General features: G+C 44.3%; 1 protein-coding gene across 2 annotated transcripts in view; it reads left to right on the top strand.

Annotated features, from left to right (window-relative positions):
• kdm4b (lysine (K)-specific demethylase 4B) overlaps nucleotides 1-23,162 on the top strand; it is a 164,502-nt gene that overhangs the window by 90,299 nt on the left and 51,041 nt on the right. For both annotated transcript variants that reach the window (XM_060941300.1, XM_060941299.1), the window contains exons 7-8: nucleotides 3,491-3,594; nucleotides 17,559-17,696. In XM_060941300.1, the coding sequence (XP_060797283.1) occupies nucleotides 3,491-3,594; nucleotides 17,559-17,696 (242 nt within the window). The remainder of the gene's footprint in view (nucleotides 1-3,490; nucleotides 3,595-17,558; nucleotides 17,697-23,162) is intronic.

The following is a 23,162-nucleotide window of genomic DNA, read 5'->3' as shown; positions in this document are numbered from 1 at the left end:
TCAGTCATTCATCTCCCAGTCACACCCCTTTTCCACCAAATCAGTTCCAGGGCTGGTTCGGGGCCGGTGCTGGTGCTGGTTCACAACTCGTTCAACTTACGAACCAGCTGAGAACCAGTTTGCTTTTCCATAGCTCGGGGTGCTAAGGGAAGCCACGTCATTATGTCACTGTATACGTCAGTTACGTCGCTGCGTTTGCATAAACCTTGGCGCAAACATCGAAGCAACAACAATATGGAGAAGAAGAAGAAACAGCAGCAGCAACAATAATGGATGACTGCTGCTTTACTGCATCCATGATATCTCGTCGCTTATTTAAAAATGGCGCCCTCTTGCGGTCTTGCTATTGTTGTTGGTCTTAACAACTCCGCCCCCCGCTGACGTAAGCAGTTCTTTCCTCTGGCCCAGCAAAGAGCTGGTGCTACCCTGGAACCGGTTTTTCTGGCCCAGAGCCAGTTCTTTGTCAGTGGAAACAGAAAACCCGGTTCCAAACTAAGCACTGGCCCCGAACCAGCCCTGGAACTGATTTGGTGGAAAAGGGGTATCAGAGTAGCGATCTGGAGCCACGGACTGTCCTGTGAACACTGGCTGTGAAGTGAAAATACAACCTGCACACATGCATTCACATGTATGGGCAGTTTATGGCCCTTTTCCACTGCATGGTACCAACTCGACTCTACTCGCTTTTGAGATCAGTAGTTTGTTTTCCACTACAGCTGGTCATCATAGCAACGCTGCATGCAACTGCAGTGACGTCATCTTCGACGTGACACACACACACACACACACACACACACACACACACACACACACATACAGGATTATTGTTATTATTATTGTAGACTACTACTCGCGTGCGTGTTTACGTGCATGCAAAATGGTCTCGTGTCAAGCTGAAGTTGTCATGTTTTTCGAATGTGTTTTGTTAAGCGCAAACACAGAGGTATAAGAAAAAGCTGCATTCAAACTGCCGGGGCGTAATGGTAATGGCATGAAAAATGCCTTGGCATAAAAGCTGTGCCATATATTCTAAAATAGTGTAACGGTTAAAGCACAGGGCTTTCATTTGGAGAACGCGAGCTCGCGTCCCCACTTGGCATGCTTTATTTGGGAAGTTTTTTGCTGCAGGGAACTCATTTAAAATTAGCCAGCCTGTGCTGATATTTTGTCAAAACCGCTGTGGTGTAAGTGGGGGCGGTACGGTGGTGTAGTGGTTAGCACGGTCGCCTCACAGCAAGAAGGTTCTGGGTTCGAGCCCAGCGGCCGGCGAGGGCCTTTGTGTGGAGTTTGCATGTTGTCTGCGTGGGTTTCCTCCGGGTGCGCCGGTTTCCCCCACAGTTCAAAGACATGCGGTTAGGTTAATATGGGACGGCCTTGAGCGAGGCACCAAACTCCCAACTGCTCCCCGGGCGCTGTTAGCATGGCTGCCCACTGCTCTGGGTGTGTGTGTGTTTTCACTGCTTCAGACGGGTTAAATGCAGAGAGGAATTTCACAAGTGTGTGATGAATGAAGTTGTGCTTTCTTTTCTTTCTGTTGGTGGGGGGAAAAAAAAGTTATGGGTAATGCTATGATCAAACATCATGCCGTGGTATTACTCGGAGTGAAGCAGGATTCCATCTGCCTTCCTAAAAATTAAGGTCCTGAATGGTTTCTTATGAAGGCAGGAGCCTTCGGTCTGAGGTCTGCTTTAATGTGCTTACTGATTCCAGAGATCGGAGGCAGAGTGCGCATACACTCATCGGTTTCACCAACAGAGGTTTTCGGCAAAACATCAGTACAGGCTGGCTCGTTTTAAACGAGATAACTGCAGCAAAACTTTCCCCAAATAAAACATGCCGCGTTAAAGTCCTGTGCCTTAACCGTTCCACCATTTTACGTGTTGGGTTTTTGTTAAACAAAACGCGTTAGAAACCCGACAAATTGTCAGAACTTGAGCTTGACATGACATACCGTTTCACATGCGCGTGCACGCAAACATGCACAGGAGCGGTGCGAACACACACCTAATAAGTGTAGTATAATAAATAAATATAATACTGTTTAAAAACGGGCGGGTTTGTTCAGGACGTCCCGTCTCGCACGCTGACAACGCAGTGATGCGATTCTCTCTGTGTTTCCACAGTGTGTTCACTTCATCTTTTGGTATCACCTCAGCTCACTTGGAACCTCGATGGAGGGGATACCAAAAAAAAAAAAAAAGATCAGCTACCAGGTTCTAGCCATAACTTTGGGTGGGGGGGGCGAGTTGAGTTGAATTGAGCTGGTACCTTGCAGTGGAAAAGGGCCATTAGAGCAGCCGGTTGATGTACTGGCATGTTTTTTGGAATGATGCATAAATGTAGCCTGGCAAGCCAGACTAAATGTGAATATTTAGTCTGGCCTTGATCCGTAGACATTTCCGAAGCGGGTAGGAGGAACAAACCGCTGTCTTTCAAACTGTCTCTGTGCGTATAGGCCAACGCTCTGACCAATCAGCGCAACAGTGACTGTGACGTAGTCAGAGCGCGCAGTGGGGGAGGCCTTGAAATAAATAATTTTTCAAAATGCGTATTAATTAATAAACAGGTTCTAGATATTAAGAAGTTTGGAGATAATGACCACAAGTTTGGAGTCTGTACCACATACACATTTTTTTCCAAGGGTTTGCTTAAACTGTTTTTGAGAGTTTTTATTGAGTGGTGTTTGGTGAAATAATTTCCCTTAAATTTAAAATAAGGGGAAAATAAGAAACAATCAAAAAGTAATGTTTCAAAGCTGTTTATTAATTCTTTGTACTGCTCAAACTAGCCCCATCCTTTTGGCTACGAGCGGAGCCAGCTGGTAGATCAGACTTTTGCCATAGCCGGTCGGCAAAACGGCGAAAACGTCCTTCTTGAAAAGGAATGAGCGGAGAGCCTCTTCCTGCTCATGTTTCAACGAAAACTCCAAGTCTAATTCTTCTAAAACTGATTCCAAAGCGGAGTCAAACGTGCACTGTTCAATAGAAGTTGCCATCTTTCCTGTTGTGCTTTCTCCAGCGTCGCGCAGCTTTGTCGTCACTCCTGCAAAAGCCCGCCCAAAGAATCCAAACAAAAACCTTGAGTTGTGATTGGCGGGCACGATTTGATGCCCGGGGTGTTTTTGTTTATATGGTGCGAGGCTAGACCCACTCGCTAGGCAAAAATATTTTTGGCCGCTAGGCGGTTGGGTCTAGTTTACTAGGCTAGGATAAATGTACAGGGAACGCCATATTCCAGCACTGCTAGAGGTCATGTTTGCAGGTGGTGGTGTGTTCATTCTTCCCTAATTCATCCCCCCCCCCCCCAATGTTGAACATAGTTATCTTAATTTAAAGCCAAGTTAGAACCAAGAATAAACTGTCTTGAATGTGAAGTTGATGGCACTTTTTATTTATTTTTATTTATTCTTAATTTGCTAAACTTAAATACATAAAATTCAAATGCACATTATTAATTTTTTTTATTTTTATTTTTTTAAACTTCTTTGCAGGCTTTTTCCCTGGCAGCTCTCAGGGGTGTGATGCATTTCTTCGTCATAAGATGACTCTTATCTCTCCCTCCATCCTGAAGAAGTACAGCATCCCTTTTGATCGAGTATGTACAGCATCTCACAAATGCTGATTAATTGTAATTTCCAATTGTAGTGTTCATTTTAACGTGTCATTTTCATGGTAATTTTGATTGTAGCAAGGTTTTCCTTTTAACGAGCACCAGACTTCTTCGCTTTCACACAATTTCTACACAGTGCTAGTAATCTCTTGTTTTCCAATAAAGCAACACTTTCCTTCAGACACCCACGCTCAGCATCACACACCAGCGTTCCATACGTTCACCAGCTCTTCCTATCACACAGCAGCGATCCTAATTGTTTACTTATTTTACTTTAATGGCATTTAGCGGACGCTCTTATCCAGAGCAGCCTGGGGAGCAGTTGGGGGTTAGGCACCTTGCTCAAGGGCACTTCAGCCATTCCTGCTGGTCAAGGGAATCAAACCAGCAACCTTTTGGTCCAAAGCTGCTGCTCTAACCGTTGGCCCATGGCTTCCTCAGCTTCCTCTAGTGCACATGAGTGTTCCTAATGGTTCAGTAGGAATCCTACGTGTTCCCCAGCTTTCCCCACCACTCAAGAGTTCCTCACGGTTTACCTGTTTCTCATAAGGGGTGTTCACACGGCACATATTTGCATCGATGCTGCACCGATGTATTTTGTTGCGATATATCTTACACCGGTGTAAATTTTGTGGAGCGTTTACATGTCACAAACCTGCTTATTAGAGAGAAGCATGTTCGCACCGGTGCAGCCCCACTTGCGGTCACACGGCAGTTTTTGCGACCGTGCTATACGATAGTAATAATGCGGAAATGAAATATGCGCACGCGTGAAAATGTACTTCCTTTTCCCGGTTGTCATGGCATCACCAAGCGCCGGGAAAACAACGTGGATGAAGACACCAGTGTTGCCAGATACTGCTGACGTTTTCCAGCCCAAAATATGTTCAAATCCACCAAAATGCACTTAAAACCGCCCAATCTGGCAACACTGGAAGACACGCAGTTCTGTTGTTGTTGATATTCGCCATTTTGGAAGCGCAAAATACCAGGATGCACATTATGCAATGCCCGTATGTAATCAACTCTCCTCACGCGTAGCGAGTCTACCCCTGTAGCGTTCAGACGTCCCATTTTATATCGGTGCTGCCCCGCAAACTAGCATTTACTCCGGAGTAAATTTCTTAAACCACCTCCCGAGCAGGGTTAGATTTGCACCGGTTTAAAGTGCCATTCCACCATTGGATGTATTCTTTGGTATAAAATACAATATATTTTATGACAACATGATTAGACAGAGAAATCTTTTAGCTTCAAAATGATATATCAAACATAATTTTTTGACAACGACAAATATATTAATTTTGCGACCAAAGTCACCTACCCTTTTAATTTCCACGCGGTAGTGAAACGTGATGTCATCAGCAGGTTCCCCTTCTTGTGTACCACGTGACGGTCTATTTTTAGACCAGGAAACCCCCAAAGTGAGACAGTCATTTCTCCTCGTATATGGGGGCCAGAAAAATTGAGTTAATCTTTCAGTTAGCTAGATTTATTGGTATTAGCTAGATTTATTGGTATTATTTTTATCCCGTTCTATCCGCCATTGCTGATATGTGCCACGTCACGTGGTATACAAGAAGGGGAACCTGCCGATGACATCACGCACGGAAATTAAAAGGGTAGGTGACTTTGGTCACAAAATTAATATACTTGTCGTTGTCAAATTATGTTTGATATATCATTTTGAAGCTAAAAGATTTCTCTATCTAGTGATACCATTTATATATGTTGTCAAAATATATTGTATTTTATGCCAAAGAATACATCCAATGGTGGAATGGCACTTTAAGCAGCTTTCAGGGGCTACACCGGTATAACTTTGTACCATGTGAACGCTCTACCGGGGCAGCCCCGGTGCTACACCGGAGTAAAAGTTGCCGTGTGAACACCCCTATAGAGTACGCGAGCACTGTTCATCATTCGTCAGCATTCCTAATCATACGACAGTGTTTATTGTTACCCAGATTTCCCTGTTGCACGCTAGTGTTCCTAATCTTTTCGAAGTGATTTCTAATTGTTTACCAGTTTTCCCTGTCACACGTCTGCATTTCTAATCGTTTACCAGTGTTGCTAACCGTCGACCAGTTTTTCCGATCGCGCGTCACTTGCCAGTTTTCCTAATCATTTAGCAGCTCCCCCCGTCTCATACTAGTTTCTAATCATCCAGCAGAAGTCCTCATTGTTCATCAGCGTTCTGAATCGCACACCAGCACTCAACATCGTAACCCAGCGTTTACTGTTACACACCAACCAATTCCCATCATCATGCTGTCGTCCACCATCGCACTCCAAAGCACACAGTGGTCTCTCCGTATTAAGGGGTTTATGATCACATTAGACATAGAGTAATATGCCTGTCTGCCCTTGCTGTGTGAGCATTAGGGTTTAGATCGGCACTCGGTTCGTGGATGGGAGTGGGCTGGGGATGCGTCAGCAAGGACACGCATCCACTAACTAATCTTGTTTAAATCACTCATTCTAATCCAAAGCCTCAGCCCCCCCGGCAACAAAAATAACTGCGCACTCATCTGCTGTGATGAAAAAATGAAGCACTTGCTTATGCTTCAGCACTGCAGAATGGATGAACTCGCATACGCTCATTATGCTCACCTCGTTTCATTTGTGTGAGAGAGAGAGATGCTACATGCTAATTCTTTGAGCAGACACGGTGACGAGAAGTCAGCCGGTGTCTGTAGGGAACCTTATAAACAACCACTCGCTGATCAGCATTGTTCACAACATTCACTGGTCACTTTGGTTGGTCTTTTATTCTCCATTCTGATAAAACTCCTATTCTTGAGTGTCTACAGTAAATCTTCCTCGTTCATATAGCACGTTTCGATATGCAAACAATCACGATCATGACATGAATATGCAAATGAGCCTATGATGTCATATCGTGATTTTTTTTTTTTTTTGAAAATGCTTTAGCTACATTAGCATGAATATGAACTTGGTGTGGGCGGCATGGTGGTGTAGTGGTTAGCGCTGTCGCCTCACAGCAAGAAGGTCCTGGGTTCGAGCCCCGTGGCCGGCGAGGGCCTTTCTGTGCGGAGTTTGCATGTTCTCCCCGTGTCCGCGTGGGTTTCCTCCGGGTGCTCCGGTTTCCCCCACAGTCCAAAGACATGCAGGTTAGGTTAACTGGTGACTCTAAATTGAGCGTAGGTGTGAATGTGAGTGTGAATGGTTGTCTGTGTCTATGTGTCAGCCCTGTGATGACCTGGCGACTTGTCCAGGGTGTACCCCGCCTTTCGCCCGTAGTCAGCTGGGATAGGCTCCAGCTTGCCTGCGACCCTGTAGAAGGATAAAGCGGCTACAGATGATATGAGATGAACTTGGTGTATCTGATCTGCATTTGAATATTTTCAGAGTATGTTTGTATATGATGTGAAAATATGCAAATGAGCCAATAGATCATTAAGAATGTGCTAATTTTTCTTTTGAGACGTTAGCCCTGTATCTCCAGTGCAAATGTCAGATATGAAACATGTCTTGATGATTGACCTTCAGTGGTGCATGATAATGTTCTCCACTGACGTGTATCTAACTCTGATCAGAGGCCATCAATTTTATTGATGATGGACAAAGCTGCTCGATGAACTGGGTGAGCATGAAAAGTTGAAAAATCGCCGATGTCACGACTAATCCATTTAGCTTCGTTGCTAATGGAAGGTGTTGAGCTGCGGCATTTCTGGGGTACTCACACAACGTTGGAAGCCACAGAGTTCAAAAAAAAAAAATGGAGCAAAATGAAAGTCTTTATTTGCCAAGGCTGGCCAACTCTCCATGCCATGCTTATCGTGGAGCTCGAGCCGTGAAGCAATTAGAGGAGGAGTTATTGAAGTCTGGACTGGACTGAGGGACAGATGGGATGATGATGATGGAGTGAGAAGGAGAAAAAGGAAAGCAGGAAATGATTGCAAAGACACTGAATTAAAAGAGCAGTAGAGAAGGAGGAGGTGAGAAGAGTGGAAGCGAGGAGGAGGGGGAGAATGGAAATGGATGGGGGGAAAAATGGGTTATTGAGCAGGTTGTGTTGAAGTGAAGATGCGAGTGAGGGAACTGAAGAAATGTGAATGGGGGAGGGAAGGCGAACAATAGACAGGAAACCTGAGAAAACCATGCAAGAGGTGAGCAGGTAGGGTGGAGGCAAGAACAAGATACATGTGAGGGATAGGAAGTGAAAGAGGGATAGAGAGAAGGAGTTGGAGTAATCTTGGCATGAAAAATGAATGCAGACATCAAGGAAAGGAGAAACGGTAAGATGTGGATGGAGGAATCGAGCGAGAAAAGAATTAGAAGCAGACGGATAGACCAAGTGTGGAAGATGGGGAGAGAGACAGAGTGGCAGAAATTATTAGAGAGAGCAAGCAAGCAGTAGAGAAGGCAATGGATAAAACGTGAGAAGGATTTGAACTGGAAGTAGGGAGAGAGGAAGACAGAAAGTGGAAAGTAGAACACTGACCGAGTGACAGGATGGAGAAGACGAGGTGAAATTGAAGCATAGATTGACAGGTGGATACCGAGAGATGGTGCACTTGGAGAAATAAAGCAATCGGTGTAGAGGGAGTGAGAGAAGAAAACAGGAAGCAAGGGATAGGAGTGAGAGCAGTCAATGGAGAGAGGGAGCAAGAAAAAGAAAGCAGAGCTGTTGAGCTGGATGGCTAGAGTAAGTTTGGAGGAAAAGAACCAAGTGAGAATGAAGAGCTCTCTCGAGCGGTCATGTGTACGCATGTTTGTCCCTGGTGAACTGTTTGAGGTCACGTCACTGAAAACCAGCTTTGTGTCTTGAAGTGCCTTTTACGCTCATCAAACGCACCCTTCAGTGACTCCTTTAAGTGGTTCATCTTCCCTGAACCCGGAATTACCTCAAGTTTCTCAAAAGGGATGTTCACACGTGTTTGCATCGGTGCTGCACCGAAGTATTTTGTTGCGATATATCTTACACCGGTGTAAATTTTGTGGAGCGTTCACACGTCACAAACCTGCTTACTAGAGAGAAGCGTGTTAGCACCGGTGCAGCCCCACTCGCGTTCACACAGCAGTTTTTGCGACTGTGCTATACGATAGTAATAATGCGGAAATGAAATATGCGCACGCGTGAAAATGTACTTCCTTTTCCCGGTTGTCATGGCATCACCAAGCGCCGGGAAAACAACGTGGATGAAGACACCAGTGTTGCCAGATTCTGCTGACGTTTTCCAGCCCAAAATATGTTCAAATCCGCCAAAATGCACTTAAAACTGCCCAATCTGGTAACACTGGAAGACACGCAGTTCTGTTGTTGTTGATATTCGCCATTTTGCAAGCGCAGAATACCAGGATGCACATTATGCAATGCCCGTATGTAATCAGCTCTCCTCACACGTAGCGAGTCTACCCCTGTAGCGTTCAGACGTCCCATTTTATATCGGTGCTGCCCCGCAAACTAGCATTTACTCCGGAGTAAATTTCTTAAACCACCTCCCGAGCAGGGTTAGATTTGCACTGGTTTAAGCAGCTTTCAGGGGCTACACCGGTATAACTTAGTACCGTGTGAACGCTCTACCGGGGCAGCCCCAGTGCTACACCGGAGTAAAAGTTGCCGTGTGAACACCCCTAAAGTGCCCCTGAAATGAGTTTCAGAGCTTTCTGTACCTGTCCCTTAGGGTTCTGGATACTGATACGATAGTATATCTGGGGGAAAAATGTCATTTTATTTTTCTTTATGTCTGCGATTAAAGCAATTTTTGATGACTCATTCTGTATTAGTCTTCTGTTTGCCCAGTTAAATGCTTTCAAGAACGTATACTATATAGTCAGAAATATAACATCTGACCTTTTACGCGTATATGACCTTGGTGGACATCCCATTCAGCCTTGCGATGACCTGGCGACTTGTCCAGGGTGTACCCCACCTCTTGCCCATAGTCAGCTGGGATAGGCTCCAGCTTGCCTGCGACCCAGTAGAACAGGATAAACTGGCTACAGATAATGGATGGATGGATGGATGGATGGACATCCCATTCCAAAGCCATCCATCCATTATCTGTAGCCGATTATCCTGTGCAGCGTCACAGGCAAGCTGGAGCCTATCCCAGCTGACTATGGGCAAGAGGTGGGGTACACCCTGGACAAGTCGCCAGGTCATCGCAAGGCTGACGCATAGAGACGAACAGCCATTCACATTCACACCTACGGTCAATTTAGAGCCACCAATTAGCCTATCCTGCATGTCTTTGGACTGTGGGGGAAACCGGTGCACCCGGAGGAAACCCACGCAGACACAGGGAGAACATGCAAACTCCACACAGAAAGACCCTCGTTGGTCGCTGGGCTCAAACCCAGGACCTTCTTGCTGTGAGGCGACAGTGCTAACCACTACACCACCGTGCCATCCCATTCCAAAACCATGGACATTTTAATATGAAGTTGGTGGTATTTGTGATCATTTGGGCCCATTTAATCAAAAGTGCATTTTTGAGATCAGGCATTGATGTTGAATGAGAAGACCTGGCTTGCAGTTGACGCTCCAATTTGTCCCAGAGTTTCTCATTGGGGTTGTAGTCCGGTATCTCATAGGTCGCGTTAACCGACAATTGTCCGTCATTGACGGATTTTTTTTTAGCTATGACGGAAAAATCTGAAGGCCGTCGGTCATTTTGACGGATGTTTACCATTACCATTAACAATAACAATAATAGCCTAATAATAACAATAATAAAACATAATGAAACACACAATTGAAATGATTGGCAAGTTGTGGCAGAGTTTTCTTGCATACAGTATACATAGTCTTCACTGCCGTCACTTTCAGTCTGAGCCGACGTTGCGGCAGTCTTGATGTTCAGTGCTACTCATGTATACATTGTAGCCACTGCGCAAGGCTGTTCCCCCCATCGCGCTCCTGACCGCGCTCTGACTTTTCTACCACTAGCACAGTGAGATGGATTAATGTTTCCCTTCTCTGCAGAAGACACGTCATTTTTGGTATTAAAAAAAGAGATGCATTGGGTTGTTTGTGTCGTTTCCCTGCCTGCACGTCTTAATGCAATAGCGCTCATTTAGGCTAGTTGTTTTCTTGTTTTTAAAATGAAACAAATGTCGATTTATTGTATTCTTCCACAGCAAGCTTAGGAAGCTTAGGAACATCACTGCTCGAATATCTGCTAAACTATTATTTTAATGAGAGCACGGGTAGACAAACTCACATTTAAACATAACTTCGTTTTATTTAAGACCTTCCGTGTCAGGTTCCAGGCTCCGCGGGGTGCAGCTGCACCACTGGTGCTTCTGATCATGGGAGAAATGTTTCCCGACTTCAGAACTTTGGCTGAAGTGGCGCTGGTTATTCCAGTCTCCAGTGTCGCAGCAGAGCGTGGGTTCAGCCTTCAGAATAAAATTAAAACGTCAATGAGAAGTCGTCTGTCCGAGGCAAAGACGCAAAATTTAATGACAATTGCCTCGGCAGCAGTCTCCATTGACGACTTGGATTATGCACAAGCGAGCTCCCAATTTAAATCCATGCGGGCCAGAAGGAAGGTTTGAGCTCACGCAAACAGGTCAAATTACGCTACGTTCACACTGCAAGGCTTAATGCTCAATTCCGATTTTTTTGTGAAATCCGATTTTTTTGTGAGGTCGTTCACATGAACAAATATATGCGACTTGTATGTGATCCTCAGTATGAACGAAAAGCGACCTAAAAGTGTTCCGCATGCGCATTGCAGGATACGACGACGTCACACGCAGTGAGCATGGCCAGTGTTTACGGAAGTAAAACCGCCCGGTTGCGGTATGACCCATCCAATCTAGCTTGAATAGCTGTATCCCCCCAAATGGAAATCAGCTCCCTAACCTCTGCGTCCTTCCATTGAGAAGATGCAGAACCTTCACAGCCCGAAGCGTCCCTCGCATTGATGTCATGCGCAGGGGCACAGATACGTTTTTTGAACTGGGGGGGACAAAAAACTGGGGGGGGGACAAAGCTGCCAGCAAACCAACCCCAACCCCGATATGCCTGTCAAACTTGTTGTGGGTTACCATAGCAACCGAGCTCGAGCTCGCAACCTGTGCAGTCTGCGCAGCTCAACCAACCGAATATCAGTCTTTGTTTTGTTTTATGTGAATTGTTGCAACTATGTATACACTGCTGTGCACCTCAATAAACCGAATGGTAATTAGTCTTTTGATTTTTCCGTGAGGTTTGCCTTATGCAAAGAAAGACAGCATAGACGTTTTTTCCTCCCTATAAGTGGGGGGGACCGAACGAGGTGAATTTAAATCTGGGTGGGACGAATCCCACCCGTCCCCCCCTCTATCTGCGCCCGTGATTATGCGCCATGTTGTTGTAACTTTTTTTGAGAGACCCGCCGCCTACTTCAGCGCAGAATAGTGACGTTTGTGGCTTGTTGATGACGTGTAAGTCGGATGAATGCGACCTGGCAGTTCAGACTGAAGTCGCATATGAAAAGAGCGGATAGGAATCGGAATTAGGACCACATATCCAAACGGCCTGGGTCGGATTTGAAAAAATCGGATCTGTGTCGTTCATATTGTCAATAAAAGATCGGATACAGGTCACATATGGGCGAAAAGATCGGATTTGAGTCACTTCAGCCTGCAGTGTGAACGTAGCCTTACGCTACGTTCACACTGCAAGGCTTAATGCTCAATTCCGATTTTTTTGTGAAATCCGATTTTTTTGTGAGGTCGTTCACATTAACAAATATATGCGACTTGTATGTGATCCTCAGTATGAACGAAAAGCGACCTAAAAGTGTTCCGCATGCGCACTGCAGGATACGACGACGTCACACGCAGTGAGCATGGCCAGTGTTTACGGAAGGAAAACCGCCCGGTTGCGGTATGACTCATCCAATCTAGCTTGAATAGCTGCATCCCCCCAAATGGAAATCAGCTCCCTAACCTCTGCGTCCTTCCATTGAGAAGATTCAGAACCTTCACAGCCCGAAGCATCCCTCGCATTGATGTCATGCGCAGGGGCGCAGATACGTTTTTTGAACTGGGGGGGACAAAAAACTGGGGGGGGGGACAAAGCTGCCAGCAAACCAACCCCAACATGCCTGTCAAACTTGTTGTTAGTAACCATAGCAACCAAGCTCGAGCTCGCAACCTGTGCAGTCTGCGCAGCTCAACCAACCGAATATCAGTCTTTGTTTTGTTTTATGTGAGTTGTTGCAACTATATGTATACACTGCTGTGCACCTCAATAAACCGAATGGTAATTAGTCTTTTGATTTTTCCGTGAGGTTTGCCTTATGCAAAGAAAGACAGCATAGACGTTTTTTCCTCCCTATAAGTGGGGGGGGACCGAACGAGGTGAATTTAAATATGACTCGTCCCCCCCTCTATCTGCGCCCGTGATTATGCGCCATGTTGTTGTAACTTTTTTGAGAGACCCGCAAAAAAATTATTATTCTGCGCCTACTTCAGCGCAGAATAGTGACGTTTGTGGCTTGTTGATGACGTGTAAGTCGGATGAATGCGACCTGGCGGTTCAGACTGAAGTCGCATATGAAAAGAGCGGATAGGAATCGGAATTAGCACCACATATCCAAACGGCCTGGGTCGGATTTGAAAAAATCGGATCTGTGTCGTTCATATTGTCAATAAAAGATCGGATACAGATCAAATCAAATCAAGTTTATTTGTACAGCGCTTTTAACAATAAACATTGTCGCAAAGCAGCTTTACAGAATTTGAACGACTTAGAACATGAGCTAATTTTATCCCTAATCTATCCCCAATGAGCAAGCCTGTGGCGACGGTGGCAAGGAAAAACTCCCTCAGACGACATGAGGAAGAAACCTCGAGAGGAACCAGACTCAAAAGGGAACCCATCCTCATTTGGGCAACAACAGACAGCCTGACTATAATATTAACAGTTTTAACAGGTATAACCCTCAACTGTCCTCATGGGGCCGTCCTTCACAGGAGTGGGGCGATAAAACTCCGACCAGACACAGGGCACCAGGATGGATCAAGCAGGTCCGAGGGGCAGAAGAGGCCAGCATCTCAATCCCAGGATCAACATGTAACTCAGAGGGACAGATGGGGGGGGGGGAGGGGGGAGAGAGAGAGAAAGAAAACACGTTGTTAGGTATGCCCTAAAAATGACAAGTATTAAATCTGTGTGGTAGGCTCGCAGAGACGAGAGTCTTTACATCAGGCATGATGCACAATGGCATGTTAATATGGTAAAAAATATATCATGACCTGCTCTGGCTGGATGCTTGATTGGGTGATGGGAGCACACTCCTCAGCAATGATGAGATGCAGATGGGACCCTTAGGGCTGGCCAAGACAATTCAGTTACATTTCACCGGGTCTGGGACATGCGACAGAATGTCTGACGGCCGATTCCCTGCAGGCTACGATAGCCAGTCGAGGTCCCCACCGTCTCCACCAAAAGATTTCCTGTTGACTCCATGTAACTCAGAGGGACAGATTTGGGGTGGGGGGGGAGAAAGAAAACACAGGTGGTTAGGTATGCCCAATGTCACCTGAATAAGTAGGAACAGTATACATATTGCACCGAGTACAAGCAGGGACTCCGGCAACTAACTATGACAGCATAACTAAAAGGAGAGAGCCAGAAGGTAACACAGGCATGAGGGAGCCCCGGGACATAAAGCAGCCAGCCACTGCACCGTCAACAAACTCGAGTGAGCAAGCGAGTGGGGACTGACAGCATCCATACATCCCAGTTTACCAAAACACTCTATGTCTGAGGACCCTCCAGATCTACTCCTTTACCTCATAAACACCATTAACAAAAGGCTTGACTAAACAGATATGTTTTCAGCCTAGACTTAAATGCTGAGACTGTGTCTGATTCCCGAACATTACTTGGAAGGCTGTTCCATAACAGTGGGGCTTTGTAAGAAAAGGCTCTGCCCCCTGATGTAGCCTTCACTATACGAGGTACCAGCAGATATCCTGCACCTTTTGATCTAAGTAGGCGTGGCGGGTCATAGAGGAGCAGAAGTTCACTCAGGTACTGTGGTGCGAGACCATTTAGTGCTTTAAAGGTCAATAGTAGTATTTTATAATCAATATGAAATTTGATTGGGAGCCAATGCAGTGTGGATAAGACAGGCGTGATGTGGTCATATTTTCTAGTTCTAGTAAGGACTCTTGCTGCGGCATTTTGAACTAACTGGAGCTTGTTTATGCACTTATTGGAACATCCAGACAGTAAGGCATTACAATAATCCAACCTGGAGGTAACGAAAGCATGGACTAGTTTTTCTGCATCATGACATTAAATTTCTTATCTTTGCAATATTTCTGAGATGAAAGAAAGCTATCCGGGTGATGTTATCAATGTGAGTTTCGAATGAAAGACTGGGGTCAATAATCACTCCGAGGTCTTTTACTGCTGCACGTGAAGAAACAGAAAGGCCATCCAGAGTTACTGTGTAATCAGAAAACTTACTTCTAGCTGTATGTGGTCCTAGCACAAGTACTTCAGTCTTGTCAGAGTTAAGCAGAAGGAAATTTATAAGCATCCAGTGTCTAATGTCCTTAACACATTCCTCAATTTTATTAAGCTGGTGTCTCTCATCAGGTTTTGCAGAGACATACAACTGTGTGTCATCAGCATAACAGTGGAAACTAATACAATGTTTATGAATAATATCGCCCAGAGGTAACATATATAGAGAAAAAAGCAGTGGACCCAAGACAGAACCTTGTGGAACACCAAACTTTACCTCGGTACATCTAGAAATATCACCATTTATATCGACATACTGATAACGATCAGTTAGATAAGACCTGAGCCAGGAGAGGGCCATTCCCTTAACTCCCACAACATTTTCTAGTCTATCCAGAAGAATGGAATGATCAATGGTATCAAATGCTGCACTAAGGTCAAGCAACACAAGTAGCGAGACACAGCCCTGATCAGACGCCAACAGTAGGTCGTTTACTACTTTAACCAGTGCTGTCTCTGTGCTATGATGAGGTCTAAATCCTGACTGATACATTTCATGGATGTTATTCCTATGTAAATATGAGCATAACTGCTGTGCCACAGCTTTTTCAAGGATCTTGGAGATAAAGGGGAGGTTTGATATTGGTCACATATGGGCGAAAAGATCGGATTTGAGTCACTTCAGCCTGCAGTGTGAACGTAGCCTTAGATTGTCACTTAAATTGTTGTAGTGGACTGTTCATATTTTAACTGCAGTTGTCTTGCTACGTTGTAAAATAACATTGTTCATATGCCCGTTAAGGCACAACAGCCGCAGTGTTTTTAGCGGAGGGAAAATGGGTTCACAAGTGACTGAACGTCAGAATCTCTGTTCATCTTTTTGCATCATAAATAAATGATTAAATAATACAAGCTTGTTCTGTGAATTAATTTTTAAATGAAAATGAGTCCATGAAAACACAAGTTATTAAATATATAGCATTTATAGCCTATATACATTGTCATTTAAAAGTTAAAATAAAATGACAGATAATAATGGACAATGATGGAATTTTTACGACCCTGTCCGTCAAAATGACGGACAATGAAAAAGTCTAACGCAACCACTGCGGTATCTGTGCCCTGGAAACTCTGAAAAACAGCCCCAGTTGATTCACACTCTTCCACTAGACTTTACCATTTGCATTATGCATTTGGGTTGGTAACGTTCTCTAGGCATCTGCCAAACGCAGAGAACGTGTTTCCACTGTGAGTCCAGTAGCGATGTGCTTTTACACCACTCCAGCCAACTCTTGGCATTGTGAATAGTGATCTTAGACTTGTGTTCAACCCATTTCATGAAGCTCCTGCGCACAGTTCGTGTTGATGTTGCTTCCAAAACCAGTTTGGAACCATGTAGTGAGTGATGCAGCAGAGGATATGCAGTGTTTACGGACTACGTGCTTCAGTGAGCTTGCATGGTTTACCGCTTTGTGGCTGAACTGTTGTTGCTCTTAGATGCTTCTGTATCAGAATAATAGCACTTACAGTTGACCTGGGCGGGGCAGAAATTTCACAAACTGACTTGTGGCATCCTAGGACGGTACCACGTTTAAAGTCAATGAGCTCTTCTGTGCAACCCATTCTACTGCCAGTGTTTGTCTATGGAGACTTCATGGCAGTATGCTTGATTTATGCACCTGTTGGTCATGGGTGTGGCTGAAAGATCCTAACCATCGGGAGGGGTATCGTCATACTTTAGACTATATAGTGTACATGTCCTGCCCCGCAATAGGAGAATGTCTTGCTTTAGAGTAGCAGCAAGATATGGTTGATCGGTTGGGTGCCCCCCCCCCCCCCCCCCCCGGTCCTCTAGCTATTGCTTGATTTTGAGAGGAAAAAATGGTTGGAGTTTGTTCATTGAGACCGAGGGTAGAATTTCTTTGAGTTGGCAGTTACGTGAACTGTATTTTCAGAGGTGTTTTTGGATCAGGCTTTGGCTGAAGCATATTAGAGGCACCTGTCTGTATGTGTATGTTTAACTGAATTTGAGCAGAATGTAATTGGTGTGCCAGCCTCAGGTAGCGACTCCACAGTCATGGTGTGGTGCCACCATGTACTGACTAAGTGCCATGTTGCATCACCTCAGTTTGCAGTGTAATCCTCTGCGGCTGAGCGGTCTCAAGCGCCGTCCAGGAAAAGAATAGATTTTGCAACGTCGGTTAGAATCCTGCCGTCAGTGTATTTCTGAGCAGGCTATTTTTTTCTGTTTACGTACCGTAGCGTCCATCTCCCAATCAGATAAAGGCTGAGCTCAGACCTACACAGGTCTCTAGTACCGACTTAGAGCTGTTTAGTGTCGGAATGTTAATACTTCAAACTGATTAAAAAAGGCAAAGTAATATTTTATAAACTTGCATAATATTTAACTAACTTGCAGAGAGAGAGAGAGAGATAATGAATACATGGCTCTGAGTTTGGATACCTTTGCAACTAAAGATTGACTTTCATCTTGTGTCTTGTTCAGATCACACAGGAAGCAGGCGAGTTCATGATCACATTCCCATACGGCTACCACGCAGGGTTCAACCATGGCTTCAACTGTGCCGAGTCAACCAACTTCGCCACGCTGCGCTGGATCGACTATGGCAAAATGGCCATGCAGGTAGGCAGCTTGCATTATCCTTATAAGAGAAACCTCACGGATCTCATCCAAATTATAGCGTATTGAGCTTATAGTGTGTGAAACTATTACAAGGAATCTATTTTGTGTGTGTGTGTGTGTGTGTGTAAAGCATGTTATTTAAATGTGTACACTTTTTTTTTATATTTTGGGTATTTATCAGATTTTTTTTAAATGATTTTTTTTTTAAACTTGTCGTTTGATTCCCAATTAACATTACGTATAAACACCCAAACATGAACCCCACTTTTAGAACCATGGCTCTAGATCAGCACAGTGAGCTTTGGAAAGGAGGTAGGAATAGAAAGGAAAGGAAAAAAGAAAAAGGAAAAATGAATCTCGACTTCACTTCTGCTGAAAACATAGTAGCTAATTTTATGCTTTCTTTCTGTGACTTTAGTGTAGTCTGCCACTTGCAGCCATTTCTCACAGTGCATTATAGGAGACTACACCGTATGAAGTCTCATATAATGACTATCGAGAAGTCTCATTAAATCTGTTCTACTTGTTAGCATCTTGAAGTCCATGACGTTCTAGTAAGAATACTCTACATGCCATCTAGCAGTTTGGACATTATAGCTCAGAGAACAGAGGAATTTGGTGATTTATTTATTTATTTTTTAGAGCTCACAGTACATGATTTTTCTCAGGGCACTAGTTTCAAAGACCAACAGCGTGGGTCATATCTCGACAACATGAAGGCCATATGACAGTCTCATTCCTTTTAACTACCTTTTCGTCTTATTGTTCTTATGCTGTTCATCTTCCTGTATTTTCTATACATGGATGCAAGCGGATGCCGCCTTTTTCACGGCTGTCTGGGGGACTTGTGTGAATCGCGCAGATCCGATGAGTGTTTTTTTTTGGGGGGGGGCGTTGGAGTGTCTGATTATAATTTCATCAAAGTAAATTCTGTATTAAAATTACTAAATAAGCAAATGCCGTTACAGTCCATGAAACATAGGAAGTATAAGTATGAGAAGAAAACAGTAAATCAGAAAGCTGCGCACGTAAAGCCAATTGGCTGCGCGCCATTATCTGCTGCTGGCTGCACTTCACTGCACGCGCGAGGATTTCCATCAGTCCAACGTAAGTTACGTAATTGGCTTTACATGCGCAGCTTTCTGATTTACTGTTTTCTTCTCATACTTCCTATGTTTCATGGACTATAACGGCATTTGCTTATTTAGTAATTTTAATTCAGAATTTACTTTGATGAAATTATAATCAGACACTCCAACACCCCCCCCCCCCCCCCCCAAAAAAAAAAAAAAAAAAACCTCATCGGATCTGCGTGATTCACACAAGTCCCCCAGACAGCTGTGAAAAAGGTGGCATCCGCCAAAAGGCGCACCGTTTGCATCCATGTCTATACCTTTCTCCATTCTGTTTCTGTTGGTTATGTTTTCTTACTCTGTTTTTATTCTCTCATTCATGCGTCATCTTTCCACTAAGCCACGATTATTATATTATAAGGGGAAGCCACGGCCTAATGGTTAGAGAAACAGCTTTGGGACCAAAACGTTGCTGGTTCGATTCCCTGGACCAGGAGGACTGGCTTAAGTGCCCTTGAGCAAGGCACCTAACCCCCAACAGCTCTGGCAAAAGTGGTGGCGTACCTTGTTTCTGATTAGCCAAAGAAAAACTGATGATGGGATCATCAGTTCGGGCATTGAACCCGACCAATTGACTGACTGACTGAATATACTATAAATATTATAAAACAGTTGAGCTATACAACTAAATAAACATCAAGGTTTATTAGCCTGCCCATGTATTTTTATTTACTGTACTATGAGTAGTTCTCATAAGTGCACGATCATTGTTTGTGTTAATTTTCCTTAACAAGTCCAAAACTAGAAATACAACATCATGCCTAACATACACACAGTAACCAGTTGCAAATCAGTAGGAGTGAAATAAAAAAAAAGTTGAGTCCTTGCCCCCCCCCCCCCCCCCCCCCTTTTTTTTTTAATTGGGGATCTTATAGTTTACCATAGACGTTTTGACGATAATTTTAAACCCCCTGTTTGTGATTCAAACTTGAAGATGCTATAGACCAAATGCAGGTACAGCACTGCTGGCATGTTTGTGAGCCTGAATTCCGTATCTTTTGTTTCACAGCACAATGTAAAATGACTTTTGTAAGACTACTTAGGAGTCGTAGTTCACAAGACCATGGAAAATATTCTACTACACTATGAATCTTAAAATAAAACAACTAAATAATGGGTAAAAATCCCTGTAATTTGGATGGATGGATGGATGGATGGATGGATGGATGATGTGCAAATAGAGAGGATAGGTGGTGGATAGCAAGATAGGCAGATTGATTAGATTGGGTTGGGTAAATTGCTCAATCAGAGTGATGGATTGATCGATGAATGGATAGATGGGTAAATGATTAGGTAAATGGCTTCAAAGGTGGAAAATGGATGGGCAAGTAGATTGACAAGTTGGTTGAAGGAATAGATGGGTAGATAAAAAGCTGGGGCTGGCTCGATGAATTGATCAGTGGCCGAGTAGATGAATGAATAGAAAGATGAGTAGATGGTTGGACTGGTAGATGAATAGGTAGTTGCATGAGTAATATGTGGGGGGATAGTGAGCTGTGGAATAGATGGACGGATAAATGGATTGGGAATACAAATGGATAGGTGGACAGATTAAGTAAATGGACATTAGATTGAAGGATGGTTGGATTAGACAATGGTTAGATTAGTACTGTTGAGATGAATAGAGGTATGGAAAGATGGATGAACAGAGAGAATGATGGGTAGATGGCTGGCTGGAAGGATAGACCGATGAATGGAGGAGGCGATGGACAGACATGGAGAGTTGGCTGGATGGAAAAATGTGAATGATCTGGAAAGATGTAGCAAATTCATGTATTTATTTAACCCCTTCTCCCTCCCTCACACTCGTTCTCTTTCTCATAGGGCTGCACAGCTGTCATTTTTAAAGTGAGCGAGAGAAGAAATGAGCCATTATTTCGGTTTGCAGGATTTTCCTCTGTCTGCTCTTAATGGAGGAGCTCATTAGTGGAGCCTTTTTAAAGTCAGGCTGCAGGGCCACATACACATCCACACATTCAGGAAATGACTGGAGAAATTCAGCCGTAAACGGTTTCCACTCAGTACACAGGAAAGCAGCAGTGTATAAAGGTGGACAAAGTGAAGGTCATGCACACACTTAAGATGATGAGCCACTGTAATTATGTCGAAGGCAAATTAGAGGCTACAGTATGCCAGGGTTCAAAATTGAAAGAATTCTTAGGATCATCAGCTGCACAGCTGGTTTGTGGTTCTTGGGCATCGAGGTGGCCATCAATCAGTGCGTTTACATGCACATAGAGAAAATCGAATTTCTGTCGTTGCTCGTCTGAAATCGAAGTTCTAAATGGCATGTAAACACCTTAGCTCGGCTGAAATTGAACCAAACTTGATTTCTCGCAATCGAGCTACACGACCTAGATTATGCGATTTCTGCCGAGCTACTTAGTGCATGTATACCCTATCGAGCTACGTATTCGATCTACTTACTTCAGCACTGCCCCTTCCGGAAGTGACGAGACCACAAGCGGGAAACACAACAGCCTCGGTCGGCATGACACTTCACCTTAGCCGCCCACTTTATTAGGAACACTTCTGTTCGTACATACAAACTACAAACACTCTTCTTAGAGTTTAGAGTTTATTTTATTTTTAAAAGGGACAGTGTACAAATTAAACATTATCCTTGTGGTCAGGACAGATGTCTGTACCAGGTTATAGCAGTACATGCTAATTTCCGCCTGTAGTCCCTTTGTTTATACTCTTGAATAGCTCTTCTTCATGATGACAACCGGAAGTGTACCAACACGATGGGGCGTGTAGCGCCACCTGTGGCTCGGGTGCACAATGCACCTCACACAATAGCTCGATTTCACAGTACGCATGTAGGATTGGATTTCTCTGGCACCCCTGCTGGGACCCTTTGCTCGATTACCGACAGCAGCTCGATTTGGATGCGCATGTAAACGTACTGACTGTGTTTATACTTCTAATGGTAAAACAAAGGGCTATGGGAATCCATGAATGCATGAAATCCAGGTGACTGATTTCACAGTGACCTTATGTTAAATGCACACTACGCAACTTTAGCCCCGATATCCCCGTTTGTGATGACTGATCCCTCCTCTCGAAGTTGTTGACATTGCTGCGTGCCTCCAAAATGGCAACTCTGACTGACTGATTCAGTGACCTTGATTTTCTTATGCCCCTTTTCCACCAAAGCGGTTCCAGGGCTGGTTTGGGGCCAGTGCTTAGTTTGGAACCGGGTTTTCTGTTTCCACTGACAAAGAACTGGCTCTGGGGCCAGAAAAACCGGTTCCAGGCTAGCACCAACTCTCTGCTGGGCCAGAGGAAAGAACTGCTTACGTCAGCGGGGGGGCGGAGTTGTTAAGACCGACAACAATAACAAGACCGCGAAAGATCGCCATTTTTAAGCGACGAGAAGCAGCAGCTGTACAAACGCGAAGTCATTTATTATTGTTGTTGTTGCTGCTGCTGCTGCTTCTTCCGTGTTGTTTTTGCTTCGATATTCGCGCCAAGGTTTATGCAAACATGGCGACGTAACTGACGTATACAACGACGTAACTGACGTATACAGCGACGTAATGACGTGGCTTCCCTTAGCACCGCGAGCTATGGAAAAGCAAACTGGTTCTCAGCTGGCTCGCAAGTTGAACGAGTTGTGAACCAGCACCAGCACTGGCCCCGAACCAGCCCTGGAACTGATTTGGTGGAAAAGGGGTAGTCTGTAAGCTGTTGTAGACGGTCTGGTATTTTCAAGTATGTTTGATAGTGTAAGCACCTCTACGACAAGTAGCAGGAGCAGTGTATCCACTTCTTTAATTCAGCTATTTGTGTTGGTGGGTGAAGGTAAAATGTAAGCGTAATAAGAAATTATTTAGCACGTCATGCCCAAATGGTTTTAAAGACAGCAAAAATAAAAATGACATGATTCCTGGTGACATGTAGTAGTAGTATAAAAATAGCTAAATTTCTTGACACGATACCTCCAGTTCTCTTTGCAGAACAGACGGTCCTTGCTGGCTGTGTCTTGTGTCCATACAAAATAGTGCAGAAATGACCATCGTTGCCACATTTATTTTTGTGAGGAATTAGGATTTGGACTTGGTGTGATTTTTGTCTGATCTCTCAAAGTGAAAGATTGTATCGTGTATGCGTCTCCTGTGCAGTCTCTCGTGTAGCGTGCTCAATGTAGCGGGAGCAGTATAGCTGTTCTGAAATTTGGAAAGTCATGTAGCGTTCACTTGGCATTCGTTTTGCTTGATCAAAATATCTGTCAGTGTTTGTGACCGACATATGTATGGGCTAATAGTAATCACCATCCACACACCTCCCAGTGATTTATAGTCTGTAAATGACGTAGGCATTACCGAGG

The sequence above is a fragment of the Neoarius graeffei genome, chromosome 15 (assembly GCF_027579695.1).
Source record: "Neoarius graeffei isolate fNeoGra1 chromosome 15, fNeoGra1.pri, whole genome shotgun sequence".
Classification (NCBI taxonomy): Eukaryota; Metazoa; Chordata; class Actinopteri; order Siluriformes; family Ariidae; genus Neoarius; species Neoarius graeffei.
Note: the sequence above shows the minus strand (reverse complement) of the source record. Positions and strands in the feature narration are given on the sequence as shown.